The sequence below is a fragment of the Nerophis lumbriciformis genome, linkage group LG11, assembly GCF_033978685.3.
Source record: "Nerophis lumbriciformis linkage group LG11, RoL_Nlum_v2.1, whole genome shotgun sequence".
In the NCBI taxonomy this organism is placed as follows: Eukaryota; Metazoa; Chordata; class Actinopteri; order Syngnathiformes; family Syngnathidae; genus Nerophis; species Nerophis lumbriciformis.
In genome coordinates this window covers 8,977,393-9,005,362 of record NC_084558.2, presented here as the reverse complement: position 1 = coordinate 9,005,362, position 27,970 = coordinate 8,977,393, and the positions used below count along the sequence as shown (strand labels likewise).

Genomic DNA, 27,970 nt, shown 5'->3' with positions numbered 1-27,970 from the left:
CTAATGAGTGACCACGTCTAAAAGGTGACAATGTCTTTCTCAAATGACACTATTACTTGCCTTGAATGGCAGGTATTTTACCAAAGCACCACTTTGTTCACTACAAGAAGAAAGGTAAGGAGAAATATAATAATCTCTGCCTTAAATAGGACAAGCATTTGAATAACAATCAAATTCATTGCAGTAAAAGCTTCCTTCATTGCTGATCTTCCACCTCAAAGTTTGCGATAGGGATAGAGAGCATCTCCATGACAGCAGCAAGGTCCCAGGTATGTTTTGTTGTTGTTGTTGTTGCATTAATACTCCCACAAAGCTGAGCTGCTCAGGTTAAGTCCGTCCGCTTTAAGCGTGCCTCCCTGGTCTCCACGCAGATATTGTCCGTTCTTGCCACGGATGGCGAGACGGCCTCGTTCCAGGAGCTCCAGACTGAAATCCTCTGGGACTTCACCATCAGAACACACCAGCCCGGTACTGTTGACGTACCAGAAGCGACCTGTCACACCTGTGGGGTAAACGCACCCAGTGACACATTGTACAAATGACCCTAAACTTCACTTACACACATTTTGTACATGCATGTATTTTAGCTGGACAGTTATGATATTATATAACTTTTGCATGTAAATGCAGATGCAAAATTATTTTATTGGATCTTATATTTTGTGCGTATGTAGTAATATGCAGCTAGTTGACCATGTATGCAACTTATTCCACTCCAACCAGCCGTGGAAGGAGGAGGGGCATTTTCTGTTGCTGTTCCCACAAAATTATAAACATAGAATAGCATGGAAAATGAAGCATTATTTTTGCCTTTACTGTACTGAACCGCTTTTCCACAAAAAAGCAGCAAAGTGGAAGAATAAACATAGTTCTGACTCGTGTTTCCCCTGCTGGGTGTGTTTGCGGCATAGCAATCCATTCAACTAAGACTAGGAACAGAGTAGCTTTTATTGAGAAAAATCAATGATTTGTTATCTTTGGAGGACAAACATGACACTTAATTAAAATGATTCCTTAGCATTTTACTAAATTTGATCAGTTATGTCAGGGGTGCTCAAACATTTTCCTCTGAAGCGCCATTTCAATATTTAGAATTTAGTTTAAAAATGTTTTAAACCGCTCCAATATGCTAAGAAGTTATTTATATTTAAAGAAAGAAAAAGCCTTCATGTCAGCTTTGTTTTGTTAGCATCAACTTTTTATTTTTATTTGTGCGTAATTGTGTATCTGAAGAATGTGTTAACATGCCAAAATGACCCCTTGGCCTCGGAGCTATTGGTAAAATAAAATGGTCAATTCATTGTTTAAAAAAAATATTAATATAATAAAATTAAAAAAAAAAAGTATATCAAATACTGTGCATCCGGAAAGTATTCACAGCGCTGAAATTTTTCCCACATTTTCTTATGTTACAGCCTTATGCCAAAATGGAATGTATTCATTTACGTCCTCAACATTTTACATGCAATACCCCATAATGACATTGTGTAAACGTTTTTGTTTTTTTAAATATTAAAAACTAAGAAATCACATGTACATAAGTATTCACACCATTTGCCATTAAGCTCAAAAGTGAGCTCAGGGGCATCCTGTTTCAAATGATAATCTTTGAGATGTTCTTTCATTTAGTTGAAGTCCACCTGTGATACATTCCGTTAGTTGGATATGATGTGGAAAGGCACACACCTGTCTATATGTAAGGTGACGTCCCACACTTAACAGTGCATGGCAGAGCACAAACCAATGGTGAAGTCAAAAGAATTGTCTGTAGACCTCTGAGACAGGATTGTCTCGAGGCGCAAATCTGGGGAAGGGTACAGAAAAATATCTGCTGCCTCTAAAGTCCCAATGAGCACAGTGGCCTCCATCATTCGTAAATAGAAGAAGTTTGGAACCACCAGGACTCTTCCAAGAGTGGCCGTCTAAACTGAGCGATCGGGGGAGAAGGGCCCTCGTCAGGGAGGTGACCAAGAACCCGATGGTCACTCTGTCAGAGCTATAGCATTCCTCTGTGGAGAGAGGAGAATCAGGCCTGTGTGTTAAAGTGGCCAAACGGAAGCCATTCCATTGTAAAAGTTTTCTAAAATGCACCTGAAAGACTGTCAGACCATGAGAAACAACATTCTCTGGTCTGATGAGACAAAGATTGAACTCGTTGGCGTGAATTCCAGGCGTCCCTACAGTGAAACATGGTGTGGCAGCATCATACTGTGGGGATGTTTTTTAGCAACAGGGAGACTATTCATGATAAAGAGAAAGACGAATGCAGCAACGTACAGAGACATCCTGGATAAAAACCGCTCCTATCAAAAGGAATGGTTTTAGGACTCTGTAAATGTCCTTGAATGCCTAGCCAGAGCCAAGACTTGAATCCGATTGAACATCTCTGTAGAGATCTGAAAATGGCTGCGCACCGACATAAATACATAAATTGACCAAAATATTATTATGGCCATCCCAGCGGTCGACCAATCAACAGGCTACAGTTTGTGTAGCTCCACCATTTAGGTACTGTAGCATAGCTGGAAGTACCCAAATACAGGGTACTGAAACGGAATTTCCGCGGGGCATATAAAAGCATTAAAAGTCATAACATGGATTTACCAAAATCAAGGCCTTAAATGGCATTAAAACGCATTAAATACAATGTCCAGAGGCATTAAAACATATTTATACAATTGTAGGACTGGGCCAGTAGTCAGTAAGTCGATCAATCGAATGGTAAATGAAAATGAACTCAATAACTTTGCCGTTATTGATACATTGCTACATCTGTCTGTGTGGTTTTTTTCTGTCTGCGACTTTCAAACTGGATACAAAAGGTCTTGTAAGGACGGTTGGAGAATGTAAAAAGCGCTGCCTCCATTCGGCAAAAAAACAATTATTTTTAGATGATGCTACATATGTACAAAATAAACCACATGATGTTAGTACGTCAGTCAAGGAAAATTATCAAATTACATAAATAACATACTGTAATTTGATTTTGATATAATTTTTTTTATCATGATAGATTGAAAATTAACACCAATGACTTGACTGATGAACATTATCACATCATTTATTCAGAAAATTTAAATAACGACCATTAAAGATAGAATGCTATTAACCGCAGCATGTAAGTGTAAAAAAAACCTAACGACATTACGATTTGTACATTTTCAGAATGTGCTTGTTCTATTTTTAAACAAAGAAAACAATCTGAAGGTGTCTTTATTTTTAAGTTATCGTGCCGTGATTTTACCCGTTCGGCCCACTTGGGAGTAGATTTTTTCCCATGTGGCCCCCGATCTAAAATTATTTTGACACCCCTGCACTAGATAGTAACAGTTAAACTATTCAATGTTATAATTGTCAAATGCTTAAAATGTTGTCAATACAGACAGTTGTAAGCATTTGACTACCGGTATATACTATATATTAACTATCTGCAATAGGACATGGCATTACATTATTTTTAAGTGGCATTAAAAAGAAGCGTGAAATTAGATTCGCTTATACCTGTAGAAACACTGAAATGTGATACTGTAATTTGCACAATGTAAACACAAGCATTTGCATAACATACACTTTTAGCAATAAATGTTTACTTTTACACAGTTAAGCATTTTTGCTAGTTCGGAAGAGCGGTGAAAGCAGACTGCATGTTTTGGAGCTTGATTTATTTGTGTCCTTAAAAATGAAGCATTAAACAGTATCCATCCTGTTTTAGAGGGTGTGTGGTGTGCTGACCTTTAATATGGTAGGCACCATTGCTGAATTGCAAGCTGAAAATGTCATAAACAGATCTGCTGGCATCCAAAGTGTTGGAGTTCTTGTGGTGGCAGATGAAACCATTCTCCCCTCTCAGGATCAACATGGGCCGGTTGATCAGTTTCACACTGAGCTGTTCATCCTCACCTGACAAAAGATGTCAGCATCTTTTATAAAGACAAATACATTTGAGGCAAGGGAAATAAAGTGACAAACTATCTCACCTATGGAGTCACTGACAGCTAATAACTGTCCATTCTTTTTGGTGCAAATGTATTTTCCATTGTTGGCCTTTATCGCCATCTTGTGACCAAGCCACTCCATTGCAAACATTGTGTTTGCTGAACTGCATTTAGAAATAAAATGTAAAAGACTAGATGTTACGTATAATCTTGTAAAATATAACCAGAACAGAATAATGCCTCAACATAGAAAGGCACGGCTGAATGAAGACATGTGAGGTTGACATTTAAGATAATGACCAGCCTGGACCAGGAGGAATGAGACCATGATCACTCACACTTCTGTAGCCGTAGTCTGGATGCCTCCGTGGGCCACCAGGCTCCAGTAGTTCCCTTGGCTGGTGCGAAATATGCACTCCCTGCTTTCCTTGTCCATTTCCATTTGAAACATCTCCATGTCTGTCTCATTTTCCTGGTTGGCAGAGAGGCTCACTCCTAAGACAGGAAGAGTCCATCCTCATTGACACTTTTTGATACAAGCTGCTACATAATGAGATCCAACTCAACAGTTCTGCCTTGACAAAGCCGCTCATTTTCATTACCATCTGCTAAGAGGTTCTGTTTTCAGTACTCATAATTATCCATTCCATCGCAACCTTGTGAAGGATGGGAGCAAAGGCCAAGGAAGAACCACTTCATTTTTGTAAACGCTGCAGGATATTTTTGAAACTTTCTTTAATTTACCAATGAATAATGCATGAATTGAACTTTAGATGTATACAGGAAGTAGTTATCAAGGTGATTCAAATTATGATCCAATTGTCCTTTAACAGTAGGGTTATTGTTAGAAAAGTTGCTTATGTTTTGTACCTCTCATATGTCATGTTCCTTATGACAAGTAGACATACGTTTCCTTGTTTTCTTTTTCAGCGCTCTTAATTTGTTAGTCCAATTTCCTGTAGGCTGCGCGCCACTTGACCCTTGTCTTAGAGCGCTTGTTACGCACCTGTTCCTGATTGTCACGCAGGAGGCTCACCTGTCTGATTGCTTTCAGGAGGGTTCTGTCTGTTGACCAGCCTGTTTTGGACTTTGTGACTTGTACTTTAATGAGCCAGACTGCTGCACTTAATAGCCAGTGCCAACCTTCCCTGACTTAAATAAAGCACTATTGACTGTGATTGCTGCCATGTCGCCGCTTCCTGAGGTAATGCTACAGCAGTCCATACAAAAATGTGACACTCATGCATGTTAAATGGGGTGGGCAAAATATTTAAAACACTTTCAAATAAGTAAACTGCAACCACAATAATAAACACATTCTTAGCATTATTTTCTCTACAAAAGGTAGAATTTACATTATAACTTATGAGAAATATAAAATAGTTCTTTATTACATACACAAATGAATGTAAGAAAACTAATCACATTAATGATTGAGATCTGGGGTGTCAAAATCGTTTCACTAAGGGGCCACATTGCATTTATGGCTGCTCCCAGAGGGCGACTTGTAACACTGGATAATGTATTAATAGAAATGAATAGAGATTCACCTCATACTATATAGTTGCCTATGCATGAGATTTATATATATAATTATAAATGCACTGTCACAAGAAATCTTTAGATTTTGCTGTAAAAAAATGGCAGCCTAATTACCACAATTGTATCTGAAAAATTACAGTGGTTTTCAAAGCCATATCACTGTAAATGGATATTGTTTTTTTACTGTAAAATGTATTGTCATTTCTACAGTGTACAATTTGATGGATAACTTGCTTTGAAATAATAATTGAGGCCGATATTTATTATTTTTATTTCAATTTTGAAAAGTTTGAAGTGTATGAGTAGTATCATATTTGTTGCATTATTAGATAATATTAAAGTTGAAAATATATACAATTACATGCAATAATTTTGTTATTCTGTTAAAATGGAAATAATACATTTAGTAAGAAAAGATAAAGTACTTTATTGAGGCATACTATTTCATTGCTTTTGTGGGCCACATTAAATTATGTTTTTTAATGCTGCCCTTTTTTTTGCTGCAGCTGTTACATATACTGTAATATTGTACATGGTAATTGGGATTTGTTATATTTTGTATATATTACATAAAAAATAATATATCAGTATATATCATATACTGTATATATAATATGTAAATATTACATATGTGTTATATTTTATATTACTACGATGGTACATTTTTAGTCTACTTTATACCTTTTGTTTTCGCCCTCTTTTTGTGCCCTTGTGTGCATTATCCTTTCCATCCTTTGTAACTGAGCTACTGTGTGGAACAATTTCTCTTGTGGATCAATAAAGTTTGTCTAATATCTAAGATCAGGACCCCTGGCATTGAGTTTGGACACCTGTGAATTAGATTATAGTTAGTGCTGTCGAATTTACAGTTTTTAATTAATGGATGGATACATAGTCATAGGGTTGATAAAGATGAATTTTGATTCTCACAATTATTAATTTTTATTCTGCATTAATCATGTTTCATTTTGCACAAGTAAAGAGAGTAAGAGGCTCAAGGGAAGGGAATGTATCTGCACTTAACATGTTTGTTAAACACCTTTAACATTCATTTTACCTAAAATCTGTCTGTTTTTGGAAATAAACATCCACAATATAGTGGACCTTTTACTCCTTTTTTGTTATTTTTGTATTTTAAGGTGGAATTGCTATTGTGAAAAGAAAACTCCATCCTGCATAATACTTTGTTGGCTCGAACTTCCTATGGAGAAGGCTAACATGCTGTTTAGGGTCATCCATGTTTGCTTGTTTGCATCTGCAGCCTGTCACTACCGGATCAACTGCTCTTTTGTGCATGCGTGAGGCTGACACTACTTAGACAAACTGCCCGAAATGCGTTGCCAGAGACTTTAGGGATTTTGAGTAAATTTGCCCTGCAGATGGGTTAACGTTTTTAATCCAAATTGGTGATTTCAAGCGACTAAAAAAATTACCAATTAAGTAATTATGATCTGTAACTAATCTCTTTTTCTCATCTCATGTAAAAATGCAGAGAAAAGCCCTCAACTTGAGGTGTTTTCATTTAAATGCATTACATTATTTTAAAAAAACAAAAAAGTGGCTTCATCCATCCATCCATTTTCTACCGCTTGTACACCTTAGACAAGTCTCTACCTCATCACAGGGCCAACACAGATAGACCGACAACCATTCATACTCACATTCACACACTAGGGTCAACTTAGTGTTGCCAATCAGCCTATCCCCAGGTGCATGTCTTTGGAGGTGGGGGGGAGCCCGAGTACCCGCAGGGAACCCACGCAGTCACGGGTAGGACATGCAATCTCTGCACAGAAAGACCCAGAGCCTTGGAATTGAACCCATGACCTTCACGGTGTGAGGCACGAGAACTAACCACCGCGTCACCGTGCCTAAAAAGTGGCTTTATAAAGTAATTTGTTTCCAGCATAGTCTTTTTTTATTTAGTACAATAACACATCAGGTCTATATACTGTAAAGTGTTGAAGTTATGATCCATCAAAAAAGTAGGAACCATTTTCTGAGCAATAAGTATTAAATGTTGACTTGTTGCTTTTCCTCCTCTTCAGATAATAAAGAATAAATAAACAGACCCATCAATCACTGTGCTAGCATGTTACTAATAGTGGTTTGAAGATATTTAACAAATATCTATATTTGTCACAATTAAATGTTAAACTTTGTAAAAACAAATCAGGGAGGAAATATTGGCTTTGATTGGTTTTCCTGACTCTTAATCACACATGTCTCGTACATTAATGTGCAACCGTATTAATTTTTTTAAACCTTATTTAAAGTAACTTATTTATTGACACACTTTGGTTTCATTTCGTCCACTGGCACACATGCAAGCGTGCGACTAAAACAACTCTCTCTTCCATGTAAGTGTGCTCTGATTTTAATTATAATTTACATTGTACATGTAATATATCACTATATTGATGCACACGTGTTATAATAATATAAAGTTAGTTTAACGTGGGACAAAACACCTGGAAGTGATGCCATTTTTCCATAACTTAATAGATGGATGAGAGCTACGTAAAAAAAAAAAAAAAAAGTTACGCTACAAACAAGACAACATTCAAACTTATACAAACCTTAAACACTATTATGATACATCTTTAAGATTATTATGAATATTTTACACTTTTTGTTGGAAACAATTCATCCTATCCCCACTATTTAAAGCTGCTAACATCAGTTTCCTGACAGAGAGAGGCATTCAGAGACAGTAAAATTAGAGCAGTGGTTGGGATCTGAACCGAGGATGTCGTTGTGGCTTGTGCAGCCCTTTGAGACACTTGTGATTTAGGGATAAATAAATAAACATTCATTGATTGATTGATTGGTTCCCAAACCTAAAAATTTTTTTGTCTGCCTGAGTACCACCATAATGACCAACAATAAAATACAGTAGCGTAGTAGGCCTAAGTATTCATTAAAAACAAGGCCGAGGTTTATTCAACAAGTATATTTAATATTTTTGGCCACTGTAACATTACACACAGTTTGAACAGTAACACTGTTTGAATATAGAACAATAAAACACTACTTTACTCAAGTGATTCTTTGGCGTGCCACTAGATGGATCTCGTGTACCATTAGTGGTACTCGTGTCACAGTTTGAAAATCACTGCATTAAAGATTAAAAATTACATTAACACGATAAAAAAAACATAACGCTCTAAACAATGACTGTAATAAATTAATCTGCATAAAAGTGTTAATTGTGACAGCTCTACTTTTAATAGAATTGAAAATGAACATGTTTTTTTTACTTCAATGCTATATCTGAATGTGTAGTGAATGGTGCTATTGTAATCGACTTGTCACATGACCAGCAGACAGATTGCCTATAAACCCTCTATTAGATGCAGTACAGAATATCCCCAATGAATTTTCTTAATCCCTTAACAACGGCCTTCTTATCTCTCATCTTTCTGGTCATCCTTCTCTAATAATCTCCTCCTCTTCACCCTTGACCCCCCACCTACAACCTCCCCCCTCCCACCTCCAGAGCCTGCCTGTCTGCCCTCTTTCACAGCTGGGTTGGGATATAATCAGCTTTCGAGTACTACCCTTCAACCCCCTCAATAAAAGAATAAAGCCAAAAAAACGCCCCCAAAAAACAGGAAGACGGCAGGATTTATGGGTCCACACTTAGCAGGATGTACAGATAATTGCCAACGCCACTCAAGCCTCGAGCTGGCAATGATCAAATGTAGGCTGCAAAAATGAAAGTGCATTTACAATAATATGTAGAACAGTATGTAGAGTGCTTTTTTCTGCAGCCTGAAATGTGAAATTAATGATAAATTCATTGCTTGTATTCAGAATAGTTTTTGATTAATAGGAACAAGAAAAACTACAAATATTGTGCATAATGCCCTGGATTAGTACAGTTTAAAATGTGCATGTAGTTTGTTTTAAAATCAAAACATGCAGAAGATTTGGAAGCAAATTTTTGTACGATTTTAAAGCAAGATCAACAATATGTTTTGCCAACAGTACAGGTAAAGACTGGAATAATGATAATAATGCTCTTACGGGTTCCAGTGTGTGAATGATTAAAGACACTCATGCAAAAAGTAACTCCAAAAATTGACTCCTATTTGACACCGATTTGGCATTATTGCTGTGGATGAATTACAGTACAACCCCTGGAAAGAATTACGGAATCACTAGACTTGGAGGATGTTCATTTAGTTGTTTAATTTTGTAGAAAATAAGCAGATAAGACATGACACAAAGCTATCGTTGATTCAAATGTCAACTTTCTGGCTTAAAGAAACACTTGGGGAACGGCGTGGCGCGGTTGGGAGAGTGGCCGTGCCAGCAACCTGAGGGTTCCTGGTTCAATCCCCACCTTCTACCAACCTCGTCACGTCCATTGTGTCCTTGAGCAAGACACTTCACCCTTGCTCCTGGTGGGTCGTGGTTAGGGCCTTGCATGGCAGCTCCCGCCATCAGTGTGTGAATGTGTGTGTGTGAATGGGTGAATGTGGAAATAGTCTCAAAGCGCTTTGAGTACCTTGAAGGTAGAAAAGCGCGATACAAGTATAACCCATTTACTAAAATAAATCAAGGAAATAAATTGTGTTAGTAACAGTTTAATTTTTAGATCAAGCAGAGTGAAAAATCATATTCGGAGAACATTTTGGAATCATCGTGTACATTTACACCAGCTCATCAGTTAGCAGTTAAAAAGGAGTGTTCACACCATGTGGATTGACATGGCTCCAACACGAGAGATGTCAATTGAAACAAAGGAAATCATCAAACCTCTTGAAGAAGGTAAATCATCAAGCAATGTTGCAAAATATGTTGATTATTCTCTGCCAGCTGAACTGTGTCTAAAATTTGGACCAAGTACAAACAACATGGGAAGATTGTAAAAGGCAAGCACACCAAGACCAAAGAAACCATCAAAAGCATCAAGACAGAAAACTTTGAGCAATATGGCTTGAAAGTAGAAAATGGACAGGAAAACAAATGAACAAATGGGCAAAAACAGGACTCACCGTCTATGACTGAACTGTAACAAACCGCCTAAAAGAAATGGGATTTTAATAGAGAAATTTAAAACGAAAGCCTTCTTTAACAACTAAACATAAAACCAAGGTGCCAATGGGCAATTGTGGACTGTAAATGACAGGACAAAAGTCACATTTAGTGATGAATCGTGAATCTGCATTGGGCAAGGTGAGGACTCTGGAATTTTTGTTCGGTGCTGTTCCAGTGACATTTATAAAGACTGAAGAAAACTTACAAATGTCCACAGTCATTGATTATATGGGGCTGCATGTCAGGTAATGGCACTGGGGAAGAGGGCTGTCATTATATCTTTAATAAATGCACAATCGACATTTTGGATACTTGTTTTTCTATCAATCAAAAAGATGTTTGGGGAGGATGACATCATTTTTCAAGATAATAATGCATCTTGCTATAGAGTAAAAACGGCAAAAACGTTTATTGAAAAAAAAAACAAGGTCAATGTCATGGCCTGCAAATAGTCCGGATTTCAATCCAATTGAACGTCTATGGTGAAAATGGTCTGTGACAAGACTCCAACCTGCAAAGCTGATCTGAGCAATCAGAGAAAGTTGGAGCAAGATTGATTAAAAGTACTGTTTACTACTTGCTAAGTCCATGCCTTAGCGACTGGAAGCTGTTATAAAAGTCAGAGGTGGTGCAAAAACGTACAGTAATAGTGGTGTTGTAATGTTTTTTTGTTTGTTTTTCGTGATTCCATATTTTTCTACTCAATAATTGAATGATTCCGTAATTTTGATTCACTCTGCTTGACTGTTACTGACTACCACAATTTATTTATTTATTTATTTTAGTGTTTCTTAAGCCAGAAAGTTGCCATTTGAAATGGCTTTACTATTCTCCAAGTCTGATCAAGCGTTTTTTGCCAGTGGTTGTACAGTCCTATGAGGGATCTACACCTTCCAGCCACAATATTAGGCACACTTGCACAATATTGGTATAGAGAATTATGAATTATGGCGGTGGCTACTTGAACCTTCCAAATAGCCAGCCAACAATAATAGTAAAAAATGATTACCTGCTTTATTGTTAATGTTGACATAAATACTGTATATTAACCATTGTCCAACTTTAAGATTGACTACACATGCTTACTTAGGATCCCAAAGGGATCTGCTCATAAAAGTGTCATAAATCAGCAATCAATTAACTTGTTTGGTTTTACAAACCCCAAAACAAGTGAAGTTGGCACGTTGTGTAAATTCTAAATAAAAACAGAAGACAATTATTTGCTAATCCTTTTCAACCTATATTCAATTGAATAGACTGAAAAGACAAGATACTTAACGTTCGAATTGGAAAACTTTGTTATTTTTTGCAAATATTAGCTCATTTGGAATTTGATGAAAGCTGGCATAAGTGGCAAAAAAGACTGAGAAAGTTAAGGAATGCTCATCAAACTCTTATTTGGAAAATCCCACAGGTGAACAGGTTAATTGGGAACAGGTGGGTGCCATGGTTGGGTATAAAAGCAGCTTCCATGAAATGCTCAGTCATTCGCAAACAAGGATGGGGCGAGGGTCACCACTTTTTGAACAAATGCGTGAGCAAATTGTCCAACAGTTTAAGAACAACATTTCTCAACGAGCTATTGCAAGGAATTTAGGGATTTCGCCATCTAAGGTCTGTAATATCATCAAAAGGTTCAGGGAATCTGGAGAAATCACTGCACGTAACATTGAATGCCCGTGACCTTGGATCCCTCAGGCGGTACTGCATCAAAAAGTGACATCAGTGTGTAAAGGATATCACCACATGGGCTCAGGAACACTTCAGAAAACCACTGTCAGTAACTACGGTTTTGCACTACATCTGTGCAAGTTAAAACTCTACTATGCAAAGCCAAAGCCATTTATGAACAACACCCAGAAACGCCGCCGGCTTCGCTGGGCCCGAGCTCATCCAAGATGGACTGATGCAAAGTGGAAAAGTGTTCTGTGGTCTGACGAGTCCACATTTCAAATTGTTTTTGGAAACTGTGGGCGTCATATCCTCCGGAACAAAGAGGGAAAAACCATCCGGATTGTTATAGGCACAAAGTTCAAAAGCCAGCATCTGTGATGGTATGGGGCTATATTAGTGCCCAAGGCATGGGTAACTTAACATATTTGTGAAGGCACCATTAATGCTGAAAGGTTTTGGAGCGACATATGTTGCCATCCGAGCAACGTTATCATCGCCCCTGCTTATTTAAAAAGAGCTCAGCAGCGCATGCACTTTTTGCGTTGGATGAAAAGAGCACAGCTCCCTCCCCCCATCCTCACCACATTCTACAGAGACACTATAGAGAGCCTACTGACCAACTGCATCTCTGTCTGGACTGGAGCCTGCAGTGCCTCAGACTGGAAGTCTCTGTAGAGAGTGGTGAGGACAGCGGAAAAGATCATCAGGACTCCTCTTCCTCCTATCCAGGAAATCGCAAAAAGCCGCTGCCTGACCAGGGCTCAGAAAATCTATAGAGACTCCTCCCACCCCCACCAAGGACTGTTTTCACTGCTGGACTCCAGAAAGAGGTTCTGCAGCCTCTGTAGCAGAACCTCCAGGTTCTGTAACAGCTTCTTCCCTCAGGCTATAAGACTCTTGAAGCATCAAAATAATCCCCTTAATCCCCCCCCAAAACTGATTAATTCGCTGGAATATGAAGACAATATAACATACATCCATAAATGTGGATGCATATGCAAAATTGCAATATATTTATCTGTACAGTAATCTATTTATTTATATCTGCACCTTATTGCTCTTTTACCCTGCACTACAACGAGCAAATGCAACAAAATTTTGTTCTTATCTGTACTGTAAAGTTCAAATTTAATGACAATAAAATGAAGTCTAAGTCTAATTCCAAGTCTTATTTCAGCAAGACAATGCCAAGCCATGTGTTACAACAGGATGGCTTCATAGTAAAAGAGTGCGGACACTAAACTGGCCTGCCTGTAGTCGAGACCTGTCTCCCATTGAAAATGTGTGGCGCATTAATGATTAGTTGCAAAAAAAAAAAAAATTCTTAGTTTGAACATTAAATATTTTTTTGTCTTTGCAGTGTATTTAATTGAATAAAAGTTGAAAAGGATTTGCAAATCATTGTATTCTGTTTTTATTTATAAATTACACAACATGTCAACTTCACTGTTTTTATTTTTTTACTTTCAGCACTTCAAATCTTCAAAACTTTAGCTCTATCTATTGATACAAAGTTTTTAATCATCATTTTTTAATGTTATATGGCCTTTTTTGTAAAAAAAATAACTTTTTTTTGATTGTGGGAAAAATTCTAAAAATAAGTTGCAGAGTGTAATATTGGAGGTTGGGTAATTACAGCCTTAAATAGGTCAATAAATCATGATAAATTTGATTCAGATGCAGTAGACACAACTTTTTTTTTTACAGCGCCTACTTAGCAGCATAAAAGAAAGCAGTCAAGACTTTGTTGAGTTTATTGAGTTCACGCATGTCTTTTATATACTGTATATCTGCCATGTTATATATAAGAACATTTTCATTGCATTTCAGTGGTTTAATGGCAGTTTAATTCATTAATACGCTCTTCAAAGCTCTGAGAATGGTGTTCATACTTTTCTGGCGCCGTTTGGTATTTAAGAGGCACACTTACACCTAAAAATGTTTTCTTGTTTTTCAGTTGGCAAGAATGACGTGGTTTTCATAGAAAAAGCATAGCAATATACCAGGACTGCAGTCTATTACAAATAGTAATTATAATGGGAGTCAATGAGAACATAATGCTGCGATGGCGGAAGAAGGCTGCAGCAGAAAAGGGTCCCCAGTCGTCTTGGACTCCATGCCACTGGACCCTGACCCGATTCTGTCAAGGATCGTGTGGTGACTGTCTGTGCACCAGTCTCCCCACGTTAAACAAAGTCACGCACAGGCATCCTCCATAAAGGGATACACCCCTACCAGGAGGATCGTCATACTCTGTTCGAGTGACCGCCGATGAATAGTTCTTAAGAGAAAATGTGTGTACTTTGTTGATATCCTATTCTAACAGTATTGCAATCAAAAACACAATATAATTTAATTTAAGAAAACGTGAACAACTCCCTGGCGAAATTTTCAGACCGCTAAACCTTCAAAATGTAATACTGTTTTGGGCCCCAGGGGGTGCACAAGGGTTAAAAAAAAAGAAGTAATATATAGCACTCACAGTCTAGTTTAGGTATGCAATGATGTGTGCATCTTTATAATAATCCAATGAACATAATTATACTACCTCTTCGCCTGCTTTGTTATTTCAGCAGATTATATTTGTTGATTTTTCAATCGAAAAGAGAAAGCATGGTGCCACGTGACAAAGATGTCATGGTCACTGAGCTACCCGGACACCCGAATGCACATCTTATTAACTTGTGATAAAGCAGGCATCAGGGGGTCTCACACAAGCGTGACTCGTCGTTGATTTTAATAAGTGCGTTTGAAACAGACATGGCGGCCCCTTTACTGCTCAGCCGTGCCGAGAGGTACTCCTCATATGTACAGTCTTTTCCATCCTGAGTCAATGTCATGCTTTCTCTACCTATTCCACGTGTCCATTTCACACTAATTCAACCCAGAAATGATCCTCCGTCAGGGCTCAGCTGGACATCACAGTCGCTATCGCGCAAGATGGGACGGGAGGAGGAAATGGAGAAGAACAGAGAAAGAGATTGGATACGGTGAAATCTAAGGAACCAATCTGAGGATATCAATACCGCCGCGGATGACCATCACAAGGCCCAGCCAAGCATGCAGAAGAAGGCCTTGTCATCACAGCCACAATCCTGGTTAAAGCATGTAAGTACAGTACCCATCATTCTTACACACATGCACACGCATGCACGCACACACTCAGGAAAGATCTTTGCATGATGTTACCTCAGACCCAGCTCCACTTTCTGGTGTTGTCCTTCCTGCAGTCTGAAAGTGGAGCAGGCCCAACTAATCCATCAGCCATGGATGGCTCTGGCATCCATTATTAATGGCTAGCTGATGCCACTATTTCCCTGCCCCCCTTTTTTATTTTCCCAATCTGGCTGCTTTTTCTGTACCTTTTTATGTCACTCCTTTAATTTTTTTTTTTCTTTTTCTTTTGAGGCCTGCATGCGTTTTGTTCAGTTTGTGAATTAGAAGAAACTTTCCTCTCTGTCACTTTAAGGACAGCATAGTAAAGAAACCGCTGAGATGCACCAGAATGGACTAGAAGCTTGGACGTCATCAGTAATTGCATACAAGCTCATTGATGATGTTGCCAAGGGGAATATATCACAACATATCATAGCAATCCACATATACTAAATACACTGATTGGCTCATTGGCACGTTTATTCTCATGAGATGATATTTTTTCAGAAAACGTCCGCCATAAGAAAATGAATAACAAGATCTACCGCTTTGATTACCGCACCCGTTTAGTCCATTAGCCACAATGAGTAAGGGATCACAAAGTGAGCTCAGGTGACTGTGGGTTTTAAAGTCCTCTGAGGACCCCCCCACCCCCACCCACCTCCCCTTCCAACAACACATGTCTACTCCCTTCTCCACTTTCAATTTCACCTCCAGCTCCTATCATCGTCATGTCAAGCCCAGAGATAAATGGCAGGACGGTACACTGGGCTGCCGCACCCCGGCTAACTCGGCAGTTAATTGTGCGGAAAAGGGAACAAATAAGCCACAATGCTGCATATTTACTGCATGCTGTACTTATTAATATTGTCATGCTAGAAAGCTATTTAACTGTGAACAATATACTTGCTACAATGTTAGGTGGACCAGTACAATCTGATAAGAAATAGAATACCTTGTTTTTTTATTAAATAATTGTTCCATGAAAATCATACGTAATTCCAATTAATCTGCTCCAGACACCCAAAAATACTAACATCAATAACATTCATATGGAATAATTATGGCTTTACATGCAGACAATAATGAGAAATACAGACAAGTGAAATGGATTAACATTCAACATCACTTTATTGAACTGAGGGGGGGATGTTCTTTCTCACATTCAGTAGTTTTTCACCTTTATCTGAGTGCTGCCAATCACAATTTTTTTTGGCCCCGTGGTGGCTTATTTTGTAGCAAGAAAGCATTGCGACTGAGTCACTAACTTGTGTGATTCTTTGTCTGGGCATCTGATTCAAACAGAGTAGTTTATTATAGGGCTGAGCGATTAATTGCATTTGCAATTTACCGGAAATATTGATGTAATAAAATGCGGTTACTAACGCAAGGCTGTGGTTTGACTGGTCATGTGAGCAGCGAGCGAGTGAGCGAAGCAGGCAGGGAGGGAAGTTTGTGCTGCAATGATTTGTATCGGGAAATACACATGTTTGTAATAAAGGCGGTCCTTAAACGCGCCATAGTTATGATACAAAAGTGAAACTTGTACATAACTTTCTCCTCTGCTGCCACAGATAGATTTATTATATATATATATATATATAAATGTATAAATGTGTATATATATATATATATATATATGTGTATGTGTGTGTGTGTGTGTGTGTGTATATATATATATATATATATATATATATATATATATATATTTATATATATATATATATATATATATATATATATATATATATATATATATATTTATATATATATATATATATATATATATATATATATATATATATATATATATATATATATATATATATGTATGTGTGGGGGAAAAAATCACAAGACTATTTCATCTCTACAGGCCTGTTTCATGAGGGGGGTACCCTCAATCGTCAGGAGATTTTAATGGGAGCATTCGCATACCATGGTTTATATAGGGCACAGAGTGGGTGGGTACAGGCTGGCCTAGGGGCATGGTGATTGGTTCATGTGTTACCTAGGAGGTGTTTCCGTCTATGGTGGCATGTTGTTACAATTTCGCTGCGCTTGTTGAGGGATGACAGGTCTGGACGGTAGATAATAAACAGTTTCTCTTTCAAGCATAGGTTGCATCTTTTATTACCACTATTGTAAGGTGTGCTGGATGCAAGAATTTGCCGTGTTATTGAATATTCAACATTATTGTCTTTGAGGTCCCAAAGAAATAATGTTGAATATTCAACATTATTGTCTTTGAGGTCCCAAAGAAATAATGTTGAATATTCAACATTATTGTCTTTGAGGTCCCAAAGACCTCAAAGACAATAATGTTGAATATTCAATAACATGGCAAATTCTTGCATCCAGCACACCTTACAATAGTGGTAATAAAAGATGCAACCTATGCTTGAAAGAGAAACTGTTTATTATCTACCGTCCAGACCTGTCATCCCTCAACAAGCGCAGCGAAATTGTAACAACATGCCGCCATAGACGGAAACACCTCCTAGGTAACACATGAACCAATCACCACGCCCCTAGGCCAGCCTGTACCCACCCACTCTGTGCCCTATATAAACCATGGTATGCGAATGCTCCCATTAAAATCTCCTGACGATTGAGGGTACCCCCCTCATGAAACAGGCCTGTAGAGATGAAATAGTCTTGTGATTTTTTTTCCCCACACATACATATATTGCGCTCTACTACGGTATCGAGCACTATTTTTTGGATAACCTTATTAAGACATATATATATATATATATATATATATATATATATATATATAGAGAGAGAGAGATGGGCGGTATAGCTCGTTTGGTAGAGCGGCCGTGCCAGCAACTTGAGGGTTCCAGCTTCAATCCCCGCTTCCGCCATCCCAGTCACTGCCGTTGTGTCCTTGGGCAAGACACTTTACCCACCTGCTCCCAGTGCCACCCACACTGGTTTAAATGTAACTTAGATATTGGGTTTCACTATGTAAAGCGCTTTGAGTCACTAGAGAAAAGCGCTATATAAATATAATTCACTTCACATATATATATATATATATATATATATATATATATATATATATATATATATATATATATATATATATATGTGTGTTTTCTTCTATCACCTCTCCTTGTTCCAAAATGCTGGTGCTGTGTGTGAATGCTTAAAGGTGAGCTTTGATGACGTTATGACATCTGTCTCGAGTGATATGTTTGAAGCTAGGTTTGCTGCTATCCAGGTGGAACGAACCTATTCATATATTTTTGAGGGATGGTGTACTGTAGGTATGGTCTTAGACCTTCTTAATTGGATGCAATCAATCTTTTTATGGAACTTTCACAGCTATATCAATTTTACATTAAAGTTTAGGACATATAAATGGCAACAAAAAAATTTTCACTAACCCTTACACTTCAATGCCGCTGCTGATGAGTAAAGACAATATTACGGCATGTTTGATACACATGGGTTTCACACTGATAGCTGAGTAGTACAACCATTATTTTAAAGTGCAACTGCCATCTTAGGAGGTTGCCTACAGCCACAGCTGGCACTAGACACCGGTGTTTGTTTGCTTTAGCGACTATATGAAACCCGAAGGGTAATTTAATTGAATTTGATCATTTACTGTATGTCAAATCCCATTGTTTCCTATGGGAACATACTTGAGCCTTAGCTTTTTTGAGGTGCTGCGTGCTGGCATAAATTTCTATCCAATAACATACAATATTGAATTATTTTCCTACATTTGTCTACCACCTTGCTTGATTTTCTGCAGCGTAGCAATGGAGGCAGCGGTCAGTAGGTTAGGTTAGATTAGGTGACTCAAGAGGGGAAGAAGCTTTTTTGGCGAGGGGAAGCTTATGTTTCTGAAAGCACACTCTCTCTTTACCTTCCAGGAACAGGGGAACGACTCTATCAATAATTCAGCACACTTCACCTCCCCGCTCACCACAACGGGATGCTATGTTAGTGTGTGTGTGGGGGCGACGATTGTGATGCTGAAAGAAAAACAAGCAGAAGAAAGACAAGAGGAAAATGTAGCATAGCTGTGATGCAAGTATGGAAATGCACAATTAATGTGCAGAGAGCTGCTTCATGCTCTCTGGGGGATTTCAGTCCTTCCCTTCAACCAATCAATTGAATGCGCTCCCAGTCATTTGGTTTCTGTGTGCAGCTCCCACTGCTAACCAGGAACAATGAGCAGAGCCAGATTGTGTTTCAGCAAGCCTGGATGGTGTAACACGACCCTGCAGACAAGAATCTGCAGCCAGTGGCTATGCATGCTGACAATATGCTAATCCATCACCAATCAGACAAGCACACGCCTTTCAACCATCAGCGACGGAACACTTAGAAACCACTTGTAGCGCACTTCTCGTTCATTGTAAAACGAACCTCACAATTGCAAACTTCTGTATTGTTTTTTTTCTTCTTTTTGCTCGGATCAAAGAATTGCGGGGCTGTTTTTTGGACAAGGGTGAACTTTGAAGCCCATGTGGAGCAGCTGTAATCCATCAGCATTTCTCTGCTCTGCCATGTCCGCGTGCTGATCAAATAACCCACTTCAACTGCCCAGCGACCAAAGACCATAGCATAAATACATAATGCAATATCAACACAATTCTGCTGCACGCAATATATGTTACAAGCAGCTGTTTCGGTAAGCCCGGCAGGGGGAAAGCAAAGAGTGTTAACAGCATTAGCCAGCAAAGCATGGACAGCGAGAGAAAACGACATTTATGATTGATTATGTGGTAAAAGGCTAAGAAAACAAAGTTGGCCTTTGATAATACTCATTCCAATTCTGTAAAACTGGCTGACTTTCATTTATATACAGATTTCAATTAAGGGAAATGTGAAATAATACCTCACTTTTTGTATATAAACATATCATACAAACAGATGACGAAAGAAACGGATACTTTTAAATTGAACATCACTCATACCTTTTAGTGAAGACTTTTGTTAGTGATGATGGCATTTTGTGGTTCTACTCAATTTGAAAAAAACAGTCTTAGTCACAATTCTTTGTTTGTGCAATTGATTCCACGGAATGTTACGTTCAGCAATGTTTGGTCATACGATAACCAAGACAGGTATACAAAATCGGGGCAGACCTTCAGTAAAGATCTGTGTCAAAAACCGTGTTCTACAAAAAGTGGTTCATACAGAAAGTGAGGTACTACTGTGTTAAGTCCTCTGATGGGCCAAAACAATGGGCTCAGGGTCTTTCTGTGTGGAGTTTTCGTGTTCTCCCCATGACTGCGTGGACTCCCTCTGGGTACTACGGCTTGCTCCCACCTCCAAAGGTATGCACCTGGGTATAGGTTTATTGGCAACACTAAATTGGCCCTAGTGTGTAAATGTGAGTGTGAATGTTGTCTGGCTATCTGTGTTGGCCCTGCGATGAGGTGGCGACTTGTCCAGGGTGTACCCTGACTTCCGCCCGAATGCAGCTGAGATAGGCTCCGGGACCCCCCGCCACCCCGAAAGGGACAAGCGGTAGGAAATGGATGGATGGATGGTTGTTTTTAGAATTACATGCTAGGTCACATTACAGTAGAACCTTGATTCACATGCTTAATTGGTTCTTGAACAGGGCTTGTAAATAGAAACGTTTGTATATTAATGCAACTTTCTCCATAAGAAACAAACAACAAAGGAACACAAAGTAGCATAGTAGCTAAGAGCAGCACTGTGTTCTTTTTATTGAATGAGAACCAGAGGTCGATCAGCCCGCCCACAATTACTGTGCTGCCAGGCACAAAATGGCTGCGGTGCGGCACACACAACCGGTGGATGATACGTTTGAATAAAAATATGACCGTGGTTTGTAAATCTAAAATGTATACAATGAGAGGTTCGTAAATCAAGGTTACGCAGTATAGGCCCTTGTGAGCCTTATATGATACACAGGCTGTAGATTGCACACGCCTGGTTTATAGTGGGATGTTATTATGCAAAACCATACGTGCAAATATGTATTATGTATGTATGTAAAGGGGGATTTTCTATCCAACTCTTTTATGGTGTCATGCTCTGCTTTAGAATGTCACAGTAAATATTCCCACAATAGACCACAGACCCCTGTGACGGCAGAACTCATGCAGCCCAAGACCGTGCTTGACTGTAGGCAATCCACAAAGGTCTTGGTTCTCACTTGTGTTGCCAGATATTTCGACAACAATGGCTGTGTGCTGAGTCTTTCTCAGTGGGTAGGTAATGTATACTACAAACCCTGTTTCCATATGAGTTGGGGAATTGTGTTAGATGTAAATATTAACGGAATACAATGATTTGCAAATCATTTTCAACCCATATTCAATTGAATGCACTACAAAAACAAGATATTTGATGTTCAAACTCATAAACTTTATTTTTTTTTTGCAAATAATAATTAACTTAGAATTTCATGGCTGCAACACGTGCCAAAGTAGTTGGGAAAGGGCATGTTCACCACTGTGTTACATGGCCTTTCCTTTTAACAACACTCAGTAAACATTTGGGAACTGAGGAGACACATTTTTTGAATTCTTTCCCATTCTTGCTTGATGTACAGCTTAAGTTGTTCAACAGTCCGGGGGTCTCCATTGTGGTATTTTAGGCTTCATAATGCGCCACACATTTTCAATGGGAGACAGGTCTGGACTACAGGCAGGCCAGTCTAGTAACCGCACTCTTTTACTATAAAGCCACGTTGATGTAACACGTGGCTTGGCATTGTCTTGCTGAAATAAGCAGGGGCGTCCATGGTAACGTTGCTTGGATGGCAACACATGTTGCTCCAAAACCTGTATGTACCTTTCAGCATTAATGGCGCCTTCACAGATGTGTAAGTTACCCATGTCTTGGGCACTAATACACCCCCATACCATCACAGATGCTAGCTTTTCAACTTTGCGCCTATAACAATCCGGATGGTTCTTTTCCTCTTTGGTCCGGAGGACACAACGTCCACAGTTTCCAAAAACAATTTGAAATGTGGACTCATCAGACCACAGAACACTTTTCCACTTTGTATCAGTTCATCTTAGATAAGCTCAGGCCCAGCGAAGCGGACGGCGTTTCTGGGTGTTGTTGATAAACGGTTTTCGCCTTGCATAGGAGAGTTTTAACTTGCACTTACAGATGTAGCGACCAACTGTAGTTACTGACAGTGGGTTTCTGAAGTGTTCCTGAGCCCATGTGGTGATATCCTTTACACACTGATGTCACTTGTTGATGCAGTACAGCCTGAGTGATCGAAGGTCACAAGCTAAGCTGCTTACGTGCAGTGATTTCTCCAGATTCTCTGAACCCTTTGATGATATTACGGACCGTAGATGGTGAAATCCCTAAATTCCTTGCAATTGCTGGTTGAGAGAGGTTTTTCTTAAACAGTTCAACAATTTGCTCACGCATTTGTTGACAAAGTGGTGACCCTCGCCCCATCCTTGTTTGTGAATGACTGAGCATTTCATGGAATCTACTTTTATACCCAATCATGGCACCCACCTGTTCCCAATTTGCCTGTTCACCTGTGGATGTTCCAAATAAGTGTTTGATGAGCATTCCTCAACTTTATCAGTATTTATTGCCACCTTTCCCAACTTCTTTGTCACGTGTTGCTGGCATCAAATTCTAAAGTTAATGATTATTTGCAAAAAAAAAAATGTTTATCAGTTTGAACATCAAATATGTTGTCTTTGTAGCATATTCAACTGAATATGGGTTGGAAATGATTTGCAAATCATTGTATTCCATTTATATTTACATCTAACACAATTTCCCAACTCATATGGAAATGGGGTTTGTAATATACAAGCTGTAAATCCCTGTTTCATGGTTGCTGAAATGTGAGAGATTTACTTTATTATTATGACAGCTTAGTTTTCTGTATACTGTGGGTCGGTGCATCATGTGACCACTATTGCACGGGGAAAAAAATCATTTGTGCACGGAATCAATCCATCTTATGCTGTATTTTCCTACCTTGCCTCATGGAAACATACTTCCCATTGGCTGCCATCAGAACCACCTGTGGGTGGCTTTCCTCTAGGTCGAACAGTTCGTCCTTTCCCGGCTTGGAGCATCGTCCTGACCTCAAGGTTCCTGAAGGGCCCATGGGAGACAAATACTTGCCTTCACAGTCTTTAAAAGCCAACTTGCCACACTTGAGCTCCAGTGTGTACGCCGTGGATCGACTGCTCTGCTCCACGAGCTTCCCATCATTGCTGAGGAAGCGGCTGTCGCAGGTCTTAAGGCAGTACTTCCCATTCAGGTAGACAAGGGTCAGGAGTGCTGCCACACCCCAGGGAATATTCCTATCCACTGCGATCTCGCCATCTTCCACCGAAAGATGAGCGTAGCGCTTGCGGGCCACAGACAGGAGGTTGGCCTGTGGGTGTAGAGCAAGGTGCACCGCCCAGAGCTCGTTGTCAGTGATGACCTGTGCAAAGCAGGACAGGAAGTCCCGGGAGCCGCCAAAGAAACGAAGGTGCTGCTCGGATTGCAGTGCCCAGCGGCCGTCCGACTGCGCCACGATAAGGAAGCGGCCATCTGAGTTACGGCCGTCTGCTTCGCAGGTGACCTTGCCGTCCTTGTCAGAGGCAAGGTAGCGTCTTAGGTGGCTACGCAGGTAGACCACCTGCGTGTCCTGGGAGTCCTGCTCTAGAGTCCAGATCTGCTTCTTCTTCATGCTGAGAGCTGATGCATTGACCTGAGAGACAACAAATAAGTTGTGTAGTCCTATACATGCTCATAATTGTGAACGTGTTGTTTGCATGTCGTACCTTGAAGCCAAAAGTCTCAGCAGTGAGGTATCGTCCATCATGGTTGATCAGACCAAACTGAAGCTTTAAAGGCCGATTCCCATTGGAAGGCATCTTTATCTAGGGAGAAAAAATACAAATAGATGGAATACAAGCGGCCCACAGACTACAGTCCAGTCAATCCTATTAAGGTTCGTACAGTAATGAAAAACCTGGACAAGTCATGGAATTTTAGAATGCAATTTTCAAGGCCCTGAAAATGTACGGTGGCCCAGGGGTTAGTGCGTGTGCCTCACAATACAGAGGTCCTGGGTTCGATCCTGGGCTTGAGATCTTTCTGTGTGGAGTTTGCATGTTCTCCCCGTGACTGCGTGGACTCCCTCCAGGTACTCCGGCTTCCTCTCACCTCCAAAGACATGCACCTGGGGATAGGTTGATTGGCAACACTAAATTGGCCCTAGTGTGTGAATGTGAGTGTGAATGTTGTCTGTCTATCTGTGTTGGCCCTGCGATGAGGTGACGACTTGTCCAGGGTGTACCCCGCCTTCCGCCCGAATGCAGCTGAGATAGGCTCCAGCAAGCAACCCCCGCGTCCCCGAAAGGGACAAGCGGTAGAAAATGGATGGGATGGATGGATGAAAATGTTATGGAAAATATATTTCAGAAATATCAGGAAAGTCATGGAAATATACCTAAAGTTTCATGAATCTAAAAAGAAAATCGATGTGTCGTAATGAAATGTAACTTCGCTATAAACTTGCCATGATATTTTGCTGGTGTGAAAAATGTATTTAGAATCGTATGTCTGAGCATGCAGCATGAACTCACCTACTAACTGCAGGCACGCCTACTAGCTAATTACTTCTGCTAGCGAAGTGACGATGCTGAAAAAATGTCAGCAAAGAGCAGCTTCTATAACATGTTTTTTTAGGGATAAATACAAACTGTGGCTGGTAAAAGACACTGAGCCAAGACGTGCAGAGTAGAAACAGTGCTGTTAAACATTTGACATTTTGAATTTGGGCGAAGCAGCGCTCCCTAGCCACTTGAAGGGGGAAAAAAACAAAACTGTAGCCACAGTTGCTAGCAGAGCAATACCCATAGGCAAGTTTATGACAACAGTTTCCACAGCAACAATGCAGACAATTTTGGACATTTCTGCAAAACACAAAGTCCTCAAAGCCGAGTTACAGTGGGCACTAAAATGCCTGAATTCATACGACTCATTCAAGTCAAGAGGAGCAAGCCGCCTTTCCGCTGCCATGTTCCCAAACAGACAGATTGTAGCAAACTGTAACTGTGGTGAGAACACGTGTCTATGTCTGTGCATTTGGAGTTGCTCTGCACTTACTGTCATTTCTGTCCCAACAGATGTAGTGCTGTTTGACTAGAGCATAAACCACCATTTGTTCACCAAATCGATTTATTTGCGAGGCTGTGAGCCTGTAACTCGGTGGCAGAAGTGTTCAAACTAATTAAGGCCATGCCTGTTTTTAAATGTTTTAAACTGAGTTAACAAACTTAACTTCAAAATGTTTTAAATTGCTTTTGTTATCTCAGCTCATTTTATTCGTCACTTTGATAATCAGGTGATTGTATGCAGAATGCTAGTACCAGCAACTCGTACTGTGGCTTGCATAGATAAACACAAATTAAAAGGTAGATTTCTGTTTAGGGGGGCATATCTTTTAATCCAATATAGTAATGCTGCCTGAGGCTGACCTAATCATTGGCCACGATACTGAACAGCATGGTTTGGCCTCCTGTAGTGACCAATACTAGTGTGGTATTTATATTCTTAGTTCATTTAGCCATTTCTGTGCTTGACAATTCTTAATGTAGAGAAAAAATGTTTTAGAATATTCTTAAAGAAATACAATGGAAAACAAAACAAAAAAAACCAAAAGGCGCGATTTGGTAAAGCCGCAATATTTAAAGCGCCATGTGGTGAGAGACGATGGGATTGGTGAGGTCCAATGCCTCTGATGTTGGACAAGAGGGTCTGGTCTGGCCCTCATAGACTATGTTAAAGAACATTCCCCCTCAAAACTGTTCACATAAAGATTGACGCAAAGAATTGTCCATAATTTCGGTGACGTACGATTGTCGATTATTGGCATGGAGGGTTATCTCTTACATTAGCTTTTGTGTAGGTTTTTTCTACATTCAAGTTCAGCTTTTTGACCCAAGGAAAACCACAGTCAGCCTTGAATGTTGCTTATTCCAATTAACACATTTGCCGCAAAATAATTCAGTCCATGGTGGAGAAAGAAATAAAGTAGCCCTTTCTGTATTAGTGGTACATTTGGTGCAGTTAATTGCAGCGCTGACAAGGAAGGTTCTCTAGATTTGACAAAATTACCAATGATTCACGCTGTTGCGGCAGAATTAGCAGTTAATTTAGATTTATTCCTTTCTTTGGAGCACTTTGCTAAATCAACAGGAGCACCAAAAAGAGTGGAGGTGATGTCATGGGGAGTGATGAAATGCAAACGTCTCCAAGACAGGAAATCAATTCATTAAGGTACAGCGCATAAAGCACTCCAGAGACCGCAAAATTCCTTCCCCCACCCATGGCTTCATTATACAGTTTTCCAGCTACGCCGTCCTAATTTACTTACTGTGGTTTTGTGGCTTCCTCTCTAGCAGTTTCTGCAGCTCCCCCAGATTTAAGAGGCTTCTTCCACCAAGTGACCTGTTGTAATTCCTGCCTTCTTTTCTCCGTTCGGCTGCTCTTCCCTCCCAGCCTTGTCTAATCAGGTTAGGAACAGCAACCTTGATCTCTCCTCAGTCTTAAGCTTGCTGTCCGTCTCTCCTTGACTATTTTTTTTCTTTAGGCTGCCCTCCCTCTGCCGCCTGTTGAACGCCCAGCCTCGATCTCCCGTTGAGGGCTCAATCGCTGTAGGTATCCCAAGAAACGACTTCCCAGCATTGGTCTCTCATTCTGCTCCTTTTCTGGCCTTGAGGTTTCTCAGCGCCTTAACACCTTGTGCCTCCTTGAAGTCCTGAGGTTTGATCAGTGAAGAAGAACATCCTCACTCCTTCCCCTGAACATAAGGCAACCATTGCAACCTATGGCAACAAAAGGATGCTTGCCTTTTGTTATCTTAAGTCTCCCTTTCACCTTTTCTACCTTTCTCCATGCTGGCATGTGTGTGATCTTGCCTTTCAATGGGTTTTTTTTCTGAACTCTGCTCTTTGAAACAATACATATACTGTACACACACACACACACACACACACACACACACACACACACACACACACACACACACACACACACACACACACACATTCACACTATACAGAGGCTGAGAGTAACAAGAGCAACCCCTGTGCCTACGGGATAGTTGAGCTCCTCTTACCTGCCAACACTGAGGGTTTGGTTACACACCTTCTCTGATTGCACGCTCTCTGGGCTTGCTCTAAAAGGGCCGAGAGAGGCAGACTTTTGTGTGTGTAGGCGTGCGTGTGTGCGGGTAATCAGCCTCGCCAATCAGCCGATTATAAGACGTCTTTACAGGGTAAACAGACGTGTCTGTTCCTGAATCGGTCTAATCCTTAACCCAATCATCTCAACCTGGCTAATCTAGCATAGTGCCCCGCTCATCTTTACAGCTACACACACTGTACATTAATCCAAAATCTAATAAATATGTTTTATGCAGGAACTTGCACACACGGACATGATAAATGGTGCCATGGTGTTTTAAAAACCCTGAAGCAGAGAACATTTATCATCGTTATTATTACTATAGTAGTACTGTGCAGGTGCAGATGTTTCCCGTATTTGCAAATTTGTTGATCAAAGGCTGAGCAGAAATCTGAAATAAGGCTGCTGTGAGTGCCTCTCGTCTAGTGTGCAGCCAAGTGTGT

The 27,970-nt window shown here is 39.8% G+C and overlaps 1 protein-coding gene across 1 annotated transcript; it reads right to left on the bottom strand.

The window, feature by feature from the left end:
• Positions 1 to 187: 187 nt before the first annotated feature.
• Positions 188 to 26,857, bottom strand: fscn2b (fascin actin-bundling protein 2b, retinal). Its single transcript, XM_061967476.1, has 7 exons — positions 26,716 to 26,857; positions 24,116 to 24,214; positions 23,316 to 24,042; positions 4,274 to 4,430; positions 3,978 to 4,099; positions 3,733 to 3,900; positions 188 to 502 (listed from the first exon to the last, which is right to left on the bottom strand). The coding sequence occupies exons 2-7, from the start codon at positions 24,206 to 24,208 to the stop codon at positions 297 to 299; spliced, it is 1,473 nt and encodes a 490-aa protein (XP_061823460.1). The 5' UTR covers positions 24,209 to 24,214; positions 26,716 to 26,857; the 3' UTR covers positions 188 to 296.
• Between the last annotated feature and the right edge of the window lie 1,113 nt (positions 26,858 to 27,970).

Excerpts from the sequence above, each read along its gene's own strand:
- fscn2b (XM_061967476.1), bottom strand. The coding sequence starts at position 24,208 with ATGCCTTCCAATGGGAATCGGCCTTTAAAGCTTCAGTTTGGTCTGATC. Across the intron at positions 3,901-3,977 it reads AGCTGTCAGTGACTCCATAG|GTGAGGATGAACAGCTCAGT; the intron begins GTGAGATAGTTT and ends ATCTTTTGTCAG. Across the intron at positions 503-3,732 it reads TGGTGCCTACCATATTAAAG|GTGTGACAGGTCGCTTCTGG; the intron begins GTCAGCACACCA and ends TTTACCCCACAG.